Source organism: Lipotes vexillifer, unplaced genomic scaffold (genome assembly GCF_000442215.2).
Source record: "Lipotes vexillifer unplaced genomic scaffold, Lipotes_vexillifer_v1.1 scaffold426, whole genome shotgun sequence".
In the NCBI taxonomy this organism is placed as follows: Eukaryota; Metazoa; Chordata; class Mammalia; order Artiodactyla; family Lipotidae; genus Lipotes; species Lipotes vexillifer.
Window position 1 is genome coordinate 2,791,711 of NW_006779491.1, and position 15,440 is coordinate 2,807,150.

The 15,440-nt window shown below is 41.1% G+C and overlaps 1 protein-coding gene across 1 annotated transcript in view; it reads left to right on the forward strand.

The window, feature by feature from the left end:
• The first annotated feature begins 347 nt into the window (after positions 1–347).
• Positions 348–15,440, forward strand: part of XPO6 (exportin 6) — a 73,743-nt gene continuing 58,650 nt past the window's right edge. Inside the window, exons 1-5 of the mRNA XM_007452819.1 lie at positions 348–432; positions 3,417–3,529; positions 4,328–4,525; positions 9,507–9,666; positions 11,628–11,705. Coding sequence (XP_007452881.1) covers positions 381–432; positions 3,417–3,529; positions 4,328–4,525; positions 9,507–9,666; positions 11,628–11,705 — 601 coding nt within the window. The 5' untranslated portion in view covers positions 348–380. The remainder of the gene's footprint in view (positions 433–3,416; positions 3,530–4,327; positions 4,526–9,506; positions 9,667–11,627; positions 11,706–15,440) is intronic.

A 15,440-nucleotide genomic window follows, 5' to 3' on the forward strand; every position in this document is an offset into this window, starting at 1 on the left:
TCAGTCAGGGCCAGGGGCTGTTAATTTGCTTTCAGTATGTTTCCAGAATTAAATTTTAAATTATTTGCTCTCTTTTCCTTAGCATAAATAATTGAAAATCGATAGCACGGTAGCATGAATTTATAGAGTATACTAAAACTTTGGGTTTTGAGTCAGCTGGGAAATTCCTTGCAGTTTTTCTGGCTTATATCATGTATTTGAAGAATGTTGAACCAGGATGTTTTGAGGAAGTAAATTACTATGGCTGTTGAATGTGACCTGGAAGGTACTGAAGAACAGTAGAACTGAAAATACAGCTACTGATTTTTTTTGTTTGTTTTTTTTTCAAATTTCTTGGTTAGGCATCTGAAGAAGCCTCTCTCAGGGCACTAGAAAGTCTGATGACAGAGTTTTTCCACGACTGTACAACCAATGAAAGAAAACGTGAGATAGGTAAGTGAAATGTTGAGTAGTAAAGAGTCGTTTATAACGAAAAGGCCCCAATGGGAGGAAGGAGTTGGTAGCCTTGATGTTGGCAGCCTGGTCAAGCCTGCATGTTTCCCCTTGAATTCTGGCTCCTTTTGCTCCAGTCCTGCTGGTTGGTGGCTGGTGAGGTGTACAAACCTAGCTGCAAGGGCTGTAGTCGGCAGAGCCCACTATAATCCATAGTGATGGATTTTCTTTCCTTTGGCCATGTGTGGAAACCCCTACCCCTGCTTTGCTCTTAATTTTAGCAATGTTAAACTTTTATAAGATGTCTGTGACTTAATTTAAAGAAAAAACTCGTGAAAGCATTAAAACAAACATGTTTTTGGTGTGTAGAAGTCTATCCTGAACCTCATCTGGTGCCCAGAGATCCTTTAACGGGTGTATCCTTTGGGACCTTCTTGCTTTTTCCTTATTGCCACTGTTATCGCTCTCATTCTGCAAGTTTTGTTGAATCAAGGCTTCAAACAGCAGAGAGATGTAGGTATAATTTCAGGTCTTCTGGGAACCTTGGCACCTTCTAGAACCTCTTTTTGAATTTTATACTCACTGACATGCACAATATTCATTAAAGTATACTGTAAACTAGAAGGTTTATTTAAGTTGTGAGAGCTCTGCTTCAGGGACATGCTGCACTGAAGTCCTAGAGTAATCTTTTTCTCTCTGAGTCCTCACTTAAGCCCTGAACTTGAAGATGAAAAATGTTTTTCTTGATCCAAACCTCGAGGCTTTCCCGTGTGTGTCTGACTGCTCTGTACTGACCTTCGTTGCTTTCATTTCCTTGGAGGCTTTTTTCTGTGTCTCCAGGTCTCTGCAGAGCCATTTCTCTGTCCCACCTGGATTCTCTAAGTCATGTTAGCCAGCTCAGTGTTACGGCTGACTTCTGCCCTTGGTCCAAAGCTTGAATAGCGTTTGGATTTTCAGGTGGCTAGTAAATCTTTGGCTGCAGCCCATTTTCCCTTGAATCCTTTGAGTATCACATTAGCTCCCGGTGGATGTAGCTTCTTATCTCTTATTTTTAAATGTGGTGGTCTCTTGTGGGCCTGCCCTGTATATGCCTTCTTTTCTGAGGGACTGTGCTGTAGGGAACCAGAGAGTTTATAAACAGGGGATACTGACGGAAGCTGAGCCCAGCAGATGATCAGGCATCTGGCTTAGAAGATCCCCTCTGCTTGCTTCCCTAGGTTCTCTCTTATTAGAGAGAGGTGGGTCAGTTGGGCTGACCCACCTCTTGCCCCCAGAGTGAGCCTCTTGTTAGTTTTATGCTACCAAAGTACCTCATAGTAAAAGTATCAGTGGTGATTTTTACCAAAGGAGGTTTACCAAAGGACCTTTCCCTTATATCTAATTTCTCCATAGTCCTGTTTTAAGCTTATAACTGATATGCTTTTGGTTTTTCTCTTTAAGTTTTGGATTGTAAAGCTAATGTTGTTCACCTCAGCGTTCATGAATTAAAAGTGGAAGCTTTTTAACATATTTTTATTCTAATCTGATTTTTAAATAGTTTTAAATAACCAGATGCTACAAAAGTCTAATTTAAATGCCGGCTAAGGAGAATCCGGGGGTTTGGTAGTAGGCGTGTCTTAGTTCTTTTTGTACCTAGTCTCCATAGCTTTATTTGAGTGTGTGGGCTGGAACCACTTCTTGCTTCTTTTTTGATGTCTTAGGATAAACTAAAGTCTTTCCTAGCTAGGTGGGAGAAAGGAGGGAGACCTTTTATTATAGGGTCTCCACGCATCCTCCACTAAAAGTGCTCTAGAGATAGAGCTGTTAGCAGGGAGCCTCGAGACAGTCTGGTCATTTTTAAAAGTGGAGAAGGCTGAAGCATCAAAGCGGAGCTGTGATTTGCTTGGGATCAGACTCAGTGAATTAGTGGCAAAGTCTAGAACAGAGTCCAGAGTTCCTCATTTCCAGCCAGAGATCACTCTCTGGTTGGACTTCACCTCTGGGAGTCATAGAAACTTTTGCTTAATTATAAGAACACACCATCAGCTTCCTTTATGGGATTTATAATGAGACTGCCTTGGTGCACTTAGCCTGAGTTGTAGGGCACTGGCAGAGCAGTGACTTTAGGGTTAGAACGGGCTACAGTGCTTGCTGCTTTTCCAAGGGCTTCCTAGAATCTCGCAGGTTTGTTGCCTTTGTATTTTTACCCACTCTGTGTTATATTTTATGACCAGCGCAGCAGGTCATGGTGACTAAAGGGCAGTATGTCCAGAAACACGGTGATAGACTGTTAATGCTTGCTGTCTGTCCAGCAGCCTCAGGAGGAAGAAAACCACTTCTAACTGATTTGAGGTGCCCAGGGTGGTTCCTGGCAACTCCCATGACTGCCGCTCTTGTTTGCCGACTCCTGGGTGATATTTTAAAATAAAACCAACTCAGATGAAGGGAGTTAGCCATCTTGAATTCTCTTGCATTTTTTCCAATCTTGCATTTATAAGATTAGTCTTAATTTTTTCTTTTCCTGCTTTTCTGGCCATCATTTTGTGTGTGTGTGTGTGTGTGTGTGTGTGTATAAGTGTGTAAGAACAGTGTTGAGTGAGTGATGAGGAGATAACATATAGCTGTACCCCAGAGGAAGTAAGTTACCAGTTGGCCATCATTTGTAAGGTAAAAATGATACTCTTCTATCTGTCTGTCTACACATTAGATTAAGAATTTCAGCATTGAAAGTTTCTCTACCTAAAATAGTGCCCATAAAAAAAAAGGTGTCCATAGCTAGGTTATTGTTATTTAGGTGTCAGTGTTCATGGTCACCTCAGAGTCAGAAAAATATTGTATGCTTTGTCCTTTCTATCTTGGAAGAATCAGCTGGATTTTGTAGTTGGTTTTGACGTCATTACATTATGTGGGAGAGGTGTGTTTAAAAAAAAATAGTAAAACAGCCAGCCTTATATTAATTTTGTGTATTTTCATAGCCTTCTCTTGTTGCTATTTAACTTTTCCAGAGGAACTTCTTAATAACTTTGCTCAGCAAATAGGAGCCTGGAGATTCTGCCTGTATTTTCTCTCCAGCACTAGGAATGACTATGTAATGATGTACAGTTTAACGGTTTTTGAGGTAAGTTGTCAGATACTTTTATACTATTCTGAAGAGTATTTTTTAGTCACGTTGCCTTGTTATTGGCACTAGACTTTAGTTTTGATGTGTACATGGCTGGGAAATAGTGGTAACTCATCTCAGGGGCTTCTTCCCATATACTGCCTTTGTCAAGATGTCAGGTTTTCCAGGGCATCTTTCCATCTTCAGCACCAAAAGGTAAGATAGGTGAGGTCGGGAGGTCGTTTGTGGTAACATATAACTTTTCCTTCCATGTTATCATTTAAAAGAGAAAGGTGATTAAAGAAAAACAGTTGGGAGGAGGGATGATACCCATTAAAAATCTTCATTTCTTTCAACTCTCTTCCAATCATTGCCTTCCTGTGCACACTTTTTTTTCAAAAAACCTAATTATAATCATATTGCTCATTTCATTTTGCATTCTGTTTTTTTCCCCTCACTTACCTTTATATTATAGTCCTATAAGTGGTTGTACCATTATTCACCAAGCCATTCTCCTATTCTTACATTAAAGTTGTTTCTGTCATTATTTTTTGGTGGAGACAATGGTGTTATAGAAAGTTTTTGCACCTACACCTTTTTGTTTCTGTTAAATTATGTAGCTGTTAAATTATGTTCCTATGAATGGGATTAATGTATCATAAAATTTGCATGTTTTATTATTCTCATTGCCACATTGCTCCAAACTTTTGTTTAAAAGCAGAGTTTCTTGTTTGAGGGAGATAGCTACTGTTGGATGAAAACCAGTTTGTTTTGTGTATAGATTGTTAACTTACAAGATGTATACTTGTTTTTCAGAATCTGATCAATAAAATGTGGCTTGGGGTCCCATCTCAGGATAAGATGGAAATCCGTAGCTGCCTGCCCAAACTCCTCTTGGCTCACCACAAAACCTTACCTTACTTCATCCGGAACAAGCTCTGCAAAGTGATTGTTGACATTGGCCGTCAAGATTGGCCCATGTTCTACCATGACTTTTTTACTAACATTTTACAGGTAAGGAGATAACCTACGGAAATTTTATCTTGTAAATAATTTGTTTGAAGAAGTGATTATTTTCTTGTCTTGAAGAGGATTTTTAAGATGAGCATTTTGGAACTGCAGTGGTGAGGTCATTGTGGGGTGGATTATCTCATTCACTTAACCTTGTGTTCCTGAGACATGTTGTACCTTGGTGCAGTGGAGAAGGTGGGGGATGGGAACCCCAATCACTTTGTTAATCTCCTGTGAAATTTTGTCCAGCAAGTATTTGAAAGCCTGTTAGGTACCGTGCCAGGTGTTGGGTGCCAGGATGAGGCCTTCGATAGTTAGAGTTTAGTGGGGAGAAAGCGATAGAAATAATAATGACCCAACAATATGTTAATGACTGTAGCGAAGTATTGTGCCAGGTGCAGTGAGGACACGGCATTTAGACTCAAGGAGCTGAGGTGTTTTCAGTGTTGCTGGTGATGAGATGCGAGGTGGTGGCTTGAGTGGTAGAGTGAGAGGCTAGGCTGATGGACAGGGCCAGAGCAGGGAGGGCTTTGCGTTTGCAGGGGGCATCAGTGTTTAATTCACAGTCCTTACTCGAGAACTAATGAAAAGTTTGGAGAAGGGAGACAACGTGGCCACATGTTGATGTTGGAGTGACGACTTCAGCAGCAGTGTGGAGTCTGGATTGCAGAGGGGTGAGGCCGGAGCGAAGGAGGCCTGGAAGGCTGCTGCTGGAGAAGTCTGAGTGAGCCCAGGGGCCTGAGCCAAGCCGGGGCTTACCTGCTGGACAGCAGCGAGGCACGGAGGAGGCTTTGGGCAGGGACTAGGTTGTAGGGAGGAGGGAAGGAGGAAGCTAGAATGCCTTCCAAGTTCCTGGCTCAGATGGCAGATTTTCTAGGCCATCTGAGGAAATGGGTTTGGGTAGAAGATGGTGAATTCAGTTTGGCAGAAAATGCATTTAAGATTTGCGTGTTCCTTCTGTGCACGTCTAGTGAGACATTAGGAAATGTGGATCTGGGGTTCAGGATTTGGAAGTCATCAGGGAATCGGGGGGACCTAAAAGCCAAGAGGGCGATGCTTTTGTTCATTTGACTCCTGTGATAAAGTTGAAAATGTTTATATTATCGAGGCAGTCTGGGTATGTAGGAAATGGGTATTATGTACAGATTATAGAAATAAAATTCTTTGAAAGTTGGTTATAGTCTTAGTGATGGTAGAATCTTCTGGAACAATACCATTTTCTAATGTTCTGCTTGCTCTCACTGCAAACCGTTTGAATGATGCAGCAATTTAAAAAATTCAGCGTCAATATTGCTTCTTTTGGATCACCTCTCAAGGTGGCACAGAAATTCTTCATTCAATATTATTTTGTTTTGTATGGTGATTCATTTATCTAGAGATTTATTGAATTGATATTGTAAAGGAGATTCATGCATTTATTCCATAAACTATTTGTTGAATACCAGCCATGTACTAATAACTAGGTTCGTGGGGGGATATAGTAATGAACAAATAGCTGCCTTCATGGAGCTTATAATCCCAAGGGGGAGGCATCAGTAAACAATAAGCAAATAAATTCTTTCAGGCAGGTATAAGTATTGTGAGAAAACTAAATCTAGGGTGGGGAGGAGTGAATATCAGAGGTGTTATTTAGATGGGACGATCATGGAAGCCTTTTCTGAGAAGCAGACTCTTGAGCAGAAACTGAATGGAAGTGATGGAGTGAGCCATGTGGGCTTCCAGGGGAACAGTGTTGTAGGCAGAGGGAATAACAGTGGAAAGAACTCGAGGAATGGCAAGGAGGCGGGGAGCCTGGAGTGGTGGGTTAGGAGGCCAGAGGCTTTGCTGGCTCTCTCTGACACGCTTGCTTTCACTCCAAGTTGAAAAGCAGTTGTGGTAAGTCTCCATGGCTCTCTGAGAGGGAGCCAGGAAGTCCATGGAGATGGAAAGAACCAGGAAGGTGGGGGGGTCTGAGTGGATTCCATCCTGGGTTGGTCAGTGGTGTGTCTTGTGTGAAGCAGCAGTGGAATGTGAGCCAGACAGAGAGCCAAGTCCTGTCGGCAACAGTGAGGAGAAGCCGTGTTTTCGCCCAGCTGGGATCATTTCCTTCGGTGAAAAGCAGACATTTCTTGTCTGCCCATGAAGTATGATTAATGATGATAAATGAGAATTTGGAAGAGCATTTTTAGGTGAGGTGCTCATGGAGATTTCAAAAGGGTAGCTGTCTTCCTCTCTTGCCCACCACCTCCCGCTTTCCACCCTTCAGAAATGACTCCTTTCACCCCGTGCAGCCTTCATGACTTTGAAACACCCCATAGTGGAAGGGGCACTGGACTGGGAGGCAGTGGGTTTGGGGTCTGTGTCCATTTTTGTCACAGATCACCTTGATTTTAGTAACTCCTATGTGAGCCTCCGTTTCCTTCTGTGTATGAGAGGATTGGGCTAAGTGATCTTTAAAATTCTTTCCAGTTGTATTATTCCCCGCTTCTTATTCATGCGTGAGAACCAGTCAGTGGCATGAAAGCCATGTCAAGAATGATTGGTGCTAAATTGCTGACATTTCTGATAATGATAATAAAATCTTTTCTTCAGGCATTGGTAAACAAGACCAAACTGGTTCTGGAATCAACTTCACAATTATATGATCTGTTGATTAAACCATCTGAAAGGTTTTTTTGGCTTAGTTCCATTATGGCCTGCGGTCTGGGGTGCATAGCCTTTTTTTTTTTTTTTTAATTCTGTAACATTTGGCCTGGGGCATCTGTGCACTTTATGCCATAATTATGATGACCGTCATACCAGGCAAAGATGAGTTGATTTTGGGCCCCAGAAAGATACCTGCAATTCTGTGTGTTGGTATAGCCTTTCTAGGCCACTGGAGAAGGAATCGTTGAAGTGAGAACCGACCCCTGTTCTCCCCACCTCCCCCCGCCACCTGCACTAGCACGTACATCACACCTTTCTAGAGTCTGTTCTTCAGAGTCCTGGAATCTGTTGAGCTGGCCTTCTGGTCATACTTAAGGGGCAAGCATCGAAAAGAAGCATAGAAAGAATTTTGATGTTTCTTCTCTGATTGGCTGGTATGATAAAAATTTCTGAAGCTAACACTAAGCACCTGAACTTGATTTGCAACCTGAAGGTGCTTATTCTGTATTAAAATAAATTGCAGAGATTACCTATGTCATGAGCTTTAATTATGTATATGAAGATGGTGCAAGGAAACACTCTTTTAATAAAAAGCTTTCTGGAAACAAAGCTAGTGAGAAGGAAAATTACACATTTTATCAGGCTGTTCTTTCAAGTAAAGAATAACTTTCATTTTCAGCCAGCTTCTTGCCTGACTCTTCCCTTCTCCCAAATGATGAGAGAAAGGAGGACCTTTAAGATACGTTTTCCATACTGTAGGGATTTTTTATTTCTGGAGAGCACAGGAGCATTTCATATGTACAGGAAAATATTGCCCAGTGGACTATTTGGTAGTGAGTCATTCCCAGCTGAGAGAGTAAGAATGAGGTCTTGGAGGAAAATAGAGACAAAAGGGGTGGAAGAGAAAGAAGGAAATGAAAGGGGAGAAGTAATGGAAATCTTTTAAAATACAGATTGATAATCCAAAGGTGTCTGAGTGAAAAGGGTTGCTTATAAAGTTCTGTTCACTTTATCATGTAAAGAAAAATTGTTAGAGGAGGGATTTCCTGTTTCTCCCCTACTGCATTATCTGAATTTTAAGTCGGTGTTAGAAATAGCCCGAACTTGTAGCAAATGAAGGGAAAACTTGTGGAGGATGTACTTGATTTAATAGAGAGCATTTTCAACACACTATTGCTTGCTGCTTAGGGCAGTTGAGTGAGTCCTGCTCTTCCGGGATGTGCTTTTCCTTGGTCTGCAATGGGAAGAGTTGTTTTCAAGGACAACTGTGTTTTTTGAAGTGGAGAATATCCTTTCTATCTGGGTGTAGTTCCTGACCTCCTCTTCCCTAAGGCTTATATTTTATAGATTGAGTAAATAAAAAACTTAATTTTATCAGGGAATGAACTACATTTAAAGTTAACTATGATTAAAGAAAATGGTCATGTTTTTTAATTTGTTTGCTCTTTCATAGATTGTAGCATATAACCCAATAGGATTTTAATGGTACCTTGATTACTTTTACCATTTCTGGAAACTAAAAAATAAATGCTTTGAATATTGTGAAATTGATAAGAAAGGTATAAGTAGTGTTATGCTTTTGAAAGTGTACCTTTTGTCGTCTCTTGTTTAAGGAAACTTTCCTATGGCATAGTGGATATTGCAGGTGATAGAAAAAGTATCTTAATTTGCTACGTAGGTATTTGCAAAGTCCTAACCATATCAGTATCATAGTTTAATGACGTGTATGTGTGTTTCTGCTCTGCCACATGTTTAATCTTGAACTCTTATGAAGCATTCAAAGCTTGGAACTGTAAACTTGATTTAACACCTGAATGTTGGAAAGATATCACAAATTGGTTTACACATACCTTAATCACTAATATAGTAACCTGGGCAGAGTAACCAAGGCTCTGTTGGGAGTATGGACATGTATAAAAATTTGTCATGTTAGGTGTAAAAGAGCATTGCTTTCTTGTTGTTTTTAAGTTCATGGTGTTATTTAGAATTCTGTCTTTAAAATAAAATGAGAATATATTTTGAATGGTTAAAAAGGTACATAAGTGTACTCAGTCATTTTTCTAAAGGTTTGATTTATGTAGCCTGTTCATGTAAGATTAAACACACAGAGGTACAGTTGACATTCCATATCCACAGGATTTGAGCCCTCCTGTATGAGGGCTGACCACACTACACCATTGAATATAAGAGACTTGAGCATCCTTGGATTTTGGTATCCACGGGGGTCCTGGGAACACCCCCCCCCTCCCCCCCACGGATACCGAGGGACGACTGTACTTCGTAGGTTCACCATTCGTCAGTCTTCTTTGTACCTTAGTTAGCCAGGCACTCTGCTCAGAAACTTACTTTTTCCTGGCAGTTGATCCAGTCCCCTGTGACAACTCCCCTCGGGCTGATCATGTTGAAGACAACTTCAGAAGAGCTGGCTTGTCCCCGTGAGGACCTCAGCGTGGCTCGGAAGGAGGAGTTGCGAAAGCTGCTGCTGGAACAGGTGCAGACAGTGCTTGGGCTACTGACAGGTGAGCAGCTGGGTGGCACCAGAAGGCAGAGGCCTGCCTGCAGATGCCCGGAGTGCAGGCCCTGGCACTCAGAATTTTGAGCAGTTGCCTTAGCTGTTACTGAGACCGAACGTAAAAACACAAAGAATGTGGTGCCATATTCCCAGCACCTAGCCCAGTATCTAGCACACGGTAGGATCTCAAAAAATGTTTGTAATTTATTTTCCTTTTAAAGTCTTTGATTATTTGGTCCTCACTATAGCCATGATTAATGTGGTATAGACCGGGTTATAGAAATGTGATTGAAATGCTGATTACTGCATTCTGAGTAAGGTGGGTGGCAGGCACTTTACTTAAGATGATTTGAATTTAAATCAGGAGAAGTTGGAGGAGGAGGAGGAAGACGTAAACATTTCGAATTCTGAGTAGGGAAGTGAGACCAGGTGTGGAGTCAGTACCCTGTGCGCCAGGTTGTAGTTGTGTATAGCGTTTGCTTTGTCATCTGGTCTGTTGCGTTAGAGCCTCGTGACTATGAGTGAAGACTAAGAATAAACAGAAAGCAAACTGCAGAATGAGACAGGAAGGTAGGAAGAGAACAGAGCCCCTGTGTCTCGAGGGCGACAGGGCGAGGGCCATGCCCACTGTGCTGTCGGTGGAGCTGCTGGTTCTGGGCGGTGTCGGGCCATGAGGCTGAGCCGTGCGCTGGAGGGAATGTTGTAGGGACCAGAAGGGTTTCTGTCTCCAGCTCTTCTACTCAGGCTGCTTCTTGGATATCTAGGGACTTTTTTTTTTTTTGCATGTGTTACAAAAGCAGTCGTCATGAGGTGGGCACTTAAAATTGGTTATAAGAGTGTTTTGATTAAAAGTAAAATTGTCATTTACCACCACCTCCATCTTTCCCCAAATCCCTAGGGGAAACCCGAACCTCAGAGCATTTATTCATTCAGAGCATATTTATTGACATCCACAACTAGATGTTAAATTTCTGGAGTTAGGGACTATGTCTGATATCTCTGTGTCCTACTTTTGCGGACACTAAAATTTTTTGAATTGAGATATAATTCACATATAAAATCTACCATTTTAAAGTGTAGCAGCTCAGTGGTTTTTAATATAGTCACAAGGTTGTGCTACTATCACATTGTCTAATTCCAGAACATTTTCATCACCCCAACCTCTGGCAACCATTAGTGTATTATCTGTCTCTGGTTTTTCCTATTTGGACTTTTCATAAAAATAGAATCATAGAATATGTGACCTTTTGTGTCTAGCTTCTTTTACTTAACATGATATTTTCAATGTTTTCCATGTTATAATATTAAATATTTTGAGAACAAAATATTTTTAAAAGCTTTTATGATCATCTTATATGCCAGGTTCTGTAAGGAGATATAAAGAGGAATAAAACATAATCCCTGCCCTCTAGTAATGTATACTCTAGTACGGGAGAAAGACAATGTGTTAAGAGTCATGGTAGAGGTATGTTTTATGTGCAGGCAAAACTGAGCAGGGAAGACTTCCTGGAGGAGGTGACAGCTGAGTGGGATTCTGAGAGACAGACATGTAGCAGTTAGTTAGTCTGGTGAAAGGTCAAGTTGGATTGGAAGGGGGAGAGCAGTTCAGAGGTTAAGAAGGAGAACACATGAGAAAGGAACAGCTAGTAAATAGTGCAGTGTGATGAAGCCTGCGTGTGGGGTGGGGGTGAGGCCGGACGGGGAGAGCAGATGCCAGATGCCGAGATTGTGCGGATGGTACTGTTGACTGGTCAGGAGCATGAGAATATTAGTGGCAGGTTTGTGGGGAAAGATAAATTGAGTTTGGAATATCCAAGTGGTGGTGTCCAGAAAAAGCAGTTAGACATAGAGACAGATGTTTAAATACTGATTCTTGATCAAATATATCAATACATTGTTTTTCTAAATCTGATTTTTATATGTTAGGTTTCATTTCTCTCTTAAACTCAGTTTCTCCTTTCTTGGTAGGTATCTTGGAGACTGTCTGGGACAAACACAGTGTGACTGCTGCCACCCCACCACCATCCCCGACCTCAGGAGAAACTGGTATGGTCTGCACCACACATTGTGTTCCTCTTTTTAAATTCAGTTGGGGGTCTCAGCAGGGTAGCAATTGCTTATCTATGCCAGACACAGATGCACATTCTTCCTTAATCTATTTTTGGCCTCTCTGCCCTTGTCTTCTGAGTAGCTGACTTTCTTAGTTCCTTGTAAGTACATATACTTTCTAATATAATATTTTGAACAACATAGCTTGTTTCTTCCTTGCCCACCAGGAAGGTGGCACCTTCAGCTTATGACTGCTGTCCCTCCTGGCTTATTTTTCCTTTTTTCTCATATTTCATGGCTGTATTGCTCATGCTGAGGTTGGTATGAGCCTGTGGGCGTGATGGGTCTGCTTTGCAGTCATGCAGGGGTCAGGTCATAGGAGGTGGGTGGCAGCCCAAAGGAGGGGACTGGGCATGTGGAGTGCTTACTTCCTCATGGGCTCAGGGAAAAGTCATCTTGGCCTGGACAGATTGGGAACCGGTGTGCAGTAATCAGCATTGACTTTACAAAAGTTCGGATTTATTTGATCAAGTGTGGGCATATTTACAGTGGCCATTGAATAGTTTACTGGTGGCTAGTTATTGTCCATAGTTATATTAATATCTGTTTCAAAAGTCAGAGTGCAGTTCACCTAAAAATGGCTACTTTCAAGGATGGATGGAAAGAGGAAATTGTGTCTGAGCAGGAACTTTTCACTTCTAAATGGCTTCTGTTTACATTAAATGGTCACAAATTCTTTTCACGTAGAGTACATCCTGTGAAATGACACATACTGCTTCCTCTGCTGTAAAGGTTGATGTGGCTAATGAGAAGTGTTTCCTCATCTTTCTCCTTTACCTCAAGGAAATAGGCTGTTGAAATCAGACATCTCTGAGCCCTAGCTGTTTCATGTAGCCTGTTGTTAATATGTGGAAGTTGAAATTCTTGCGGAGTTGCTGTAGAATTGAAAATACATCATGAAGTTTTGAGGACTGCTTACAGTTTACTAATTTATTTCAATTCTATTTATCATACTTGGATTAAAAACTGTTAGAGAGTTATTTGCCATACTTCTTAAGTTAAAAACTATTACAGAGTTCTAGAGTATATTAAAAGCCTACAGGAAATTGAACTTTATTTGTATTTGGTGGCAAACCTTCATTTTCAAAGTGGATATTTGAGGTGACTTAGCAGATTTATATTTTGCAATATTTGAATGATTAAAGAAAAAATTGCAAAGATGCAGAGATTTGATTTTTGAGTATACACCTTGGAATCTCTTGCAGTTTGGCTGATCTTAAAATTTGTCATCTCAGGAATTCCCTGGTGGTCCAATGGTTAGGACTCCGTGCTCTCACTGCGGAGGGCCCGGGTTCAATCCCTGATGGGGGAACTAGAATCCCACAAGCCGTGTGGTGTGGCCAAAAAAAAAAAAATTTGTCATCTCATTTCAATAGTAGTTTGCAAAAATTGGTTCTTTTGATAGTTGAATACTATCTTAGTATCCAGGTTAAGTGAGCAGCAGCAGTTTACTTTAGTAAAACTTGTTTTTCTGACATCGTTTTCCAGTACCAAAAGCTGTGAGTTTTAGTTGGCTTCTTTCAGGTACATGTTCTGAGCTAACTCAGTTGATACTTTGATAGACTTATATCCTGGAGGCCAGGTTGGAGAATATTAGATAATACAAATCAAAAATAAATGCTTGACTCTTTCGTGTGTTGCCTAGGTTTTGTTTATGAGGTTAGGGGAAATAAAATAAGAACTAAGTTGACATTCCATACAAACCTAAAAATATGAGTGCTTTTTGAGAGTCGCCTCTTAGACACTATTAAAATTTTTGAAGTCTTGAATTTTAGTGTTTGAGAAAAAGCAAAATAAATTGAGACTGGTGGGGGGTGGACTAGGGAGTTAAATAAGCTTTTAAGTTGGTATACTTCCTCTTTTAAAAAAAATTGCATGTTCACTTGTTAACTCTCTTTATGAGAGTTGTGAGTGAAGTCATCAGATCTTGCTTCACTATATGGGCAAAAATGCTAATGATTTAATCAACATTTATTTTGATGCTTTTGCTCAACTGCCTTTGTGCCCTTAAGACACCAAGTTAAGTGGTAAAATGTCTAGAAAATTCTTTAGCTCTCTTGACTGTGAGTTCAGTTTTATGGAGGAAATTCTGAGAAACCATGGGGCCCAGTGAATAAACTCAGATAATTCCTAAACATACCCCATCAGCAGTCCCTGCCAGACTCTCACTGCCCTGCCCAGCTGCCCATCAGACGTGGCCCCGTGGGCTTTTGGTCTCTTTTCTCATATGTTTTCTTGTAATGTCATTTTCTGTCTGATCACTTTCAAAGAATAAAACCCAGGGACTAGTCCCTCCGACAGCTGCTCTAACAGTCTGGTTATAGAAAAAATTTTGACAGGTGTGTATAGTTCATTTCTCAGAATAGTTCCCCAAATTATTGCCTCATCTCCTAAACTCACCTCACTAGACCAGAATCCTGTGAAATTGATGATGGTTTTCTCTCTTATTTACAAAAAGGAAGCTGGGGTTCATGGCAGGTCACTTGCCAGAGGTCACATCACCAGTGAGGGGTGGGACAGTGACGTGAAGCCATCATTCCCAGTCGACGTGCACTGTCTTTCTTCTAAGTTTGCTGGCTTGGTCACTCTCACCATTTCTGCCTGCTTCCTCCTTCCCCTGGTTGAGTCCTGGCTCGCTGCTTACTTGGTTTACCTTCTCTGACTTGGATGTCCTCTCTGTAGAAGAGCACCTCTGCTCTGAGGAGTGAGTGAGGGGACGTGTGGATGTACCATCCGTATGCTGTGGTGCGGCTTCCTTCTGCGCTTGTGCAGCCTCAGCCCTCTTCCTTGGTTACTCTCCTCTTGTCCTCGCTTCTTTTTGCTTGGAAAATGGGAAAAAATGTGAACAAAACGAAATTACATGAATACTGTAGTTCTGGGCTAGCTTTGTTCTGTAATAAAAATTAAGGGGCCATATCGTTCTTGCACACATGGTATTTAGTTTTAAATATAGATGTGTATATATACTGGCGATGGAAAGTTTTTTAGGGTGAAGATGTCTTAGCCCTAATTGATTGCGACCAGTTTACACCTTCTGGTTTTTTCCCAAACTCTTTATAAGATGCACATGTTCGTGTACTTGCAGATCTTTTCACCTGTAGAAAAACGGGGCTTTGGATCACAACTCTTGTGATCTTGTTTCCTCCTCCCAAGGGTTCCTTAAAAAGAGTTTCTCCCCATTTTACTGGACTGAGGCTACAGTTAGGTCGGAGGTTCTTAGTTGGGGTGATTTAGCCCCGCAGGGGATATTTGGCAATGTGGAGAAACTTTTTGGTTAACATAACTGAAGAAAGAGTACTACTGGCATCTGGTGAGTGGAAGCCAAGGATGCTGCTAAATATCCTTCAGTACACAGAACAATAAAGAATTGTCCAACCCCAAATGTGAATAGTGCTAAGGTTGAGAAACTCTTAGTAAATGTAGAACTGAATAGAACACATGTGGAATTTCAATAAGTAAGAAAAGAAAAAAGCTGAGGGGATCTTCGTATGAAAGCCCATTACAAGTGTTCCAACTTGTAATGGAAATAACTTGGGTTACTTCCAAGTCAGTAAATGCCCCAGAGTAGCCTACGTACTACATGGGTGTCTGTTGCTGCCAGGGCCTGGACCAATTCAGGGCCGATGAGGTTGGTCACAGGTTTTTTTTTTTTTTTTTTTTTTTTTTTTTTTT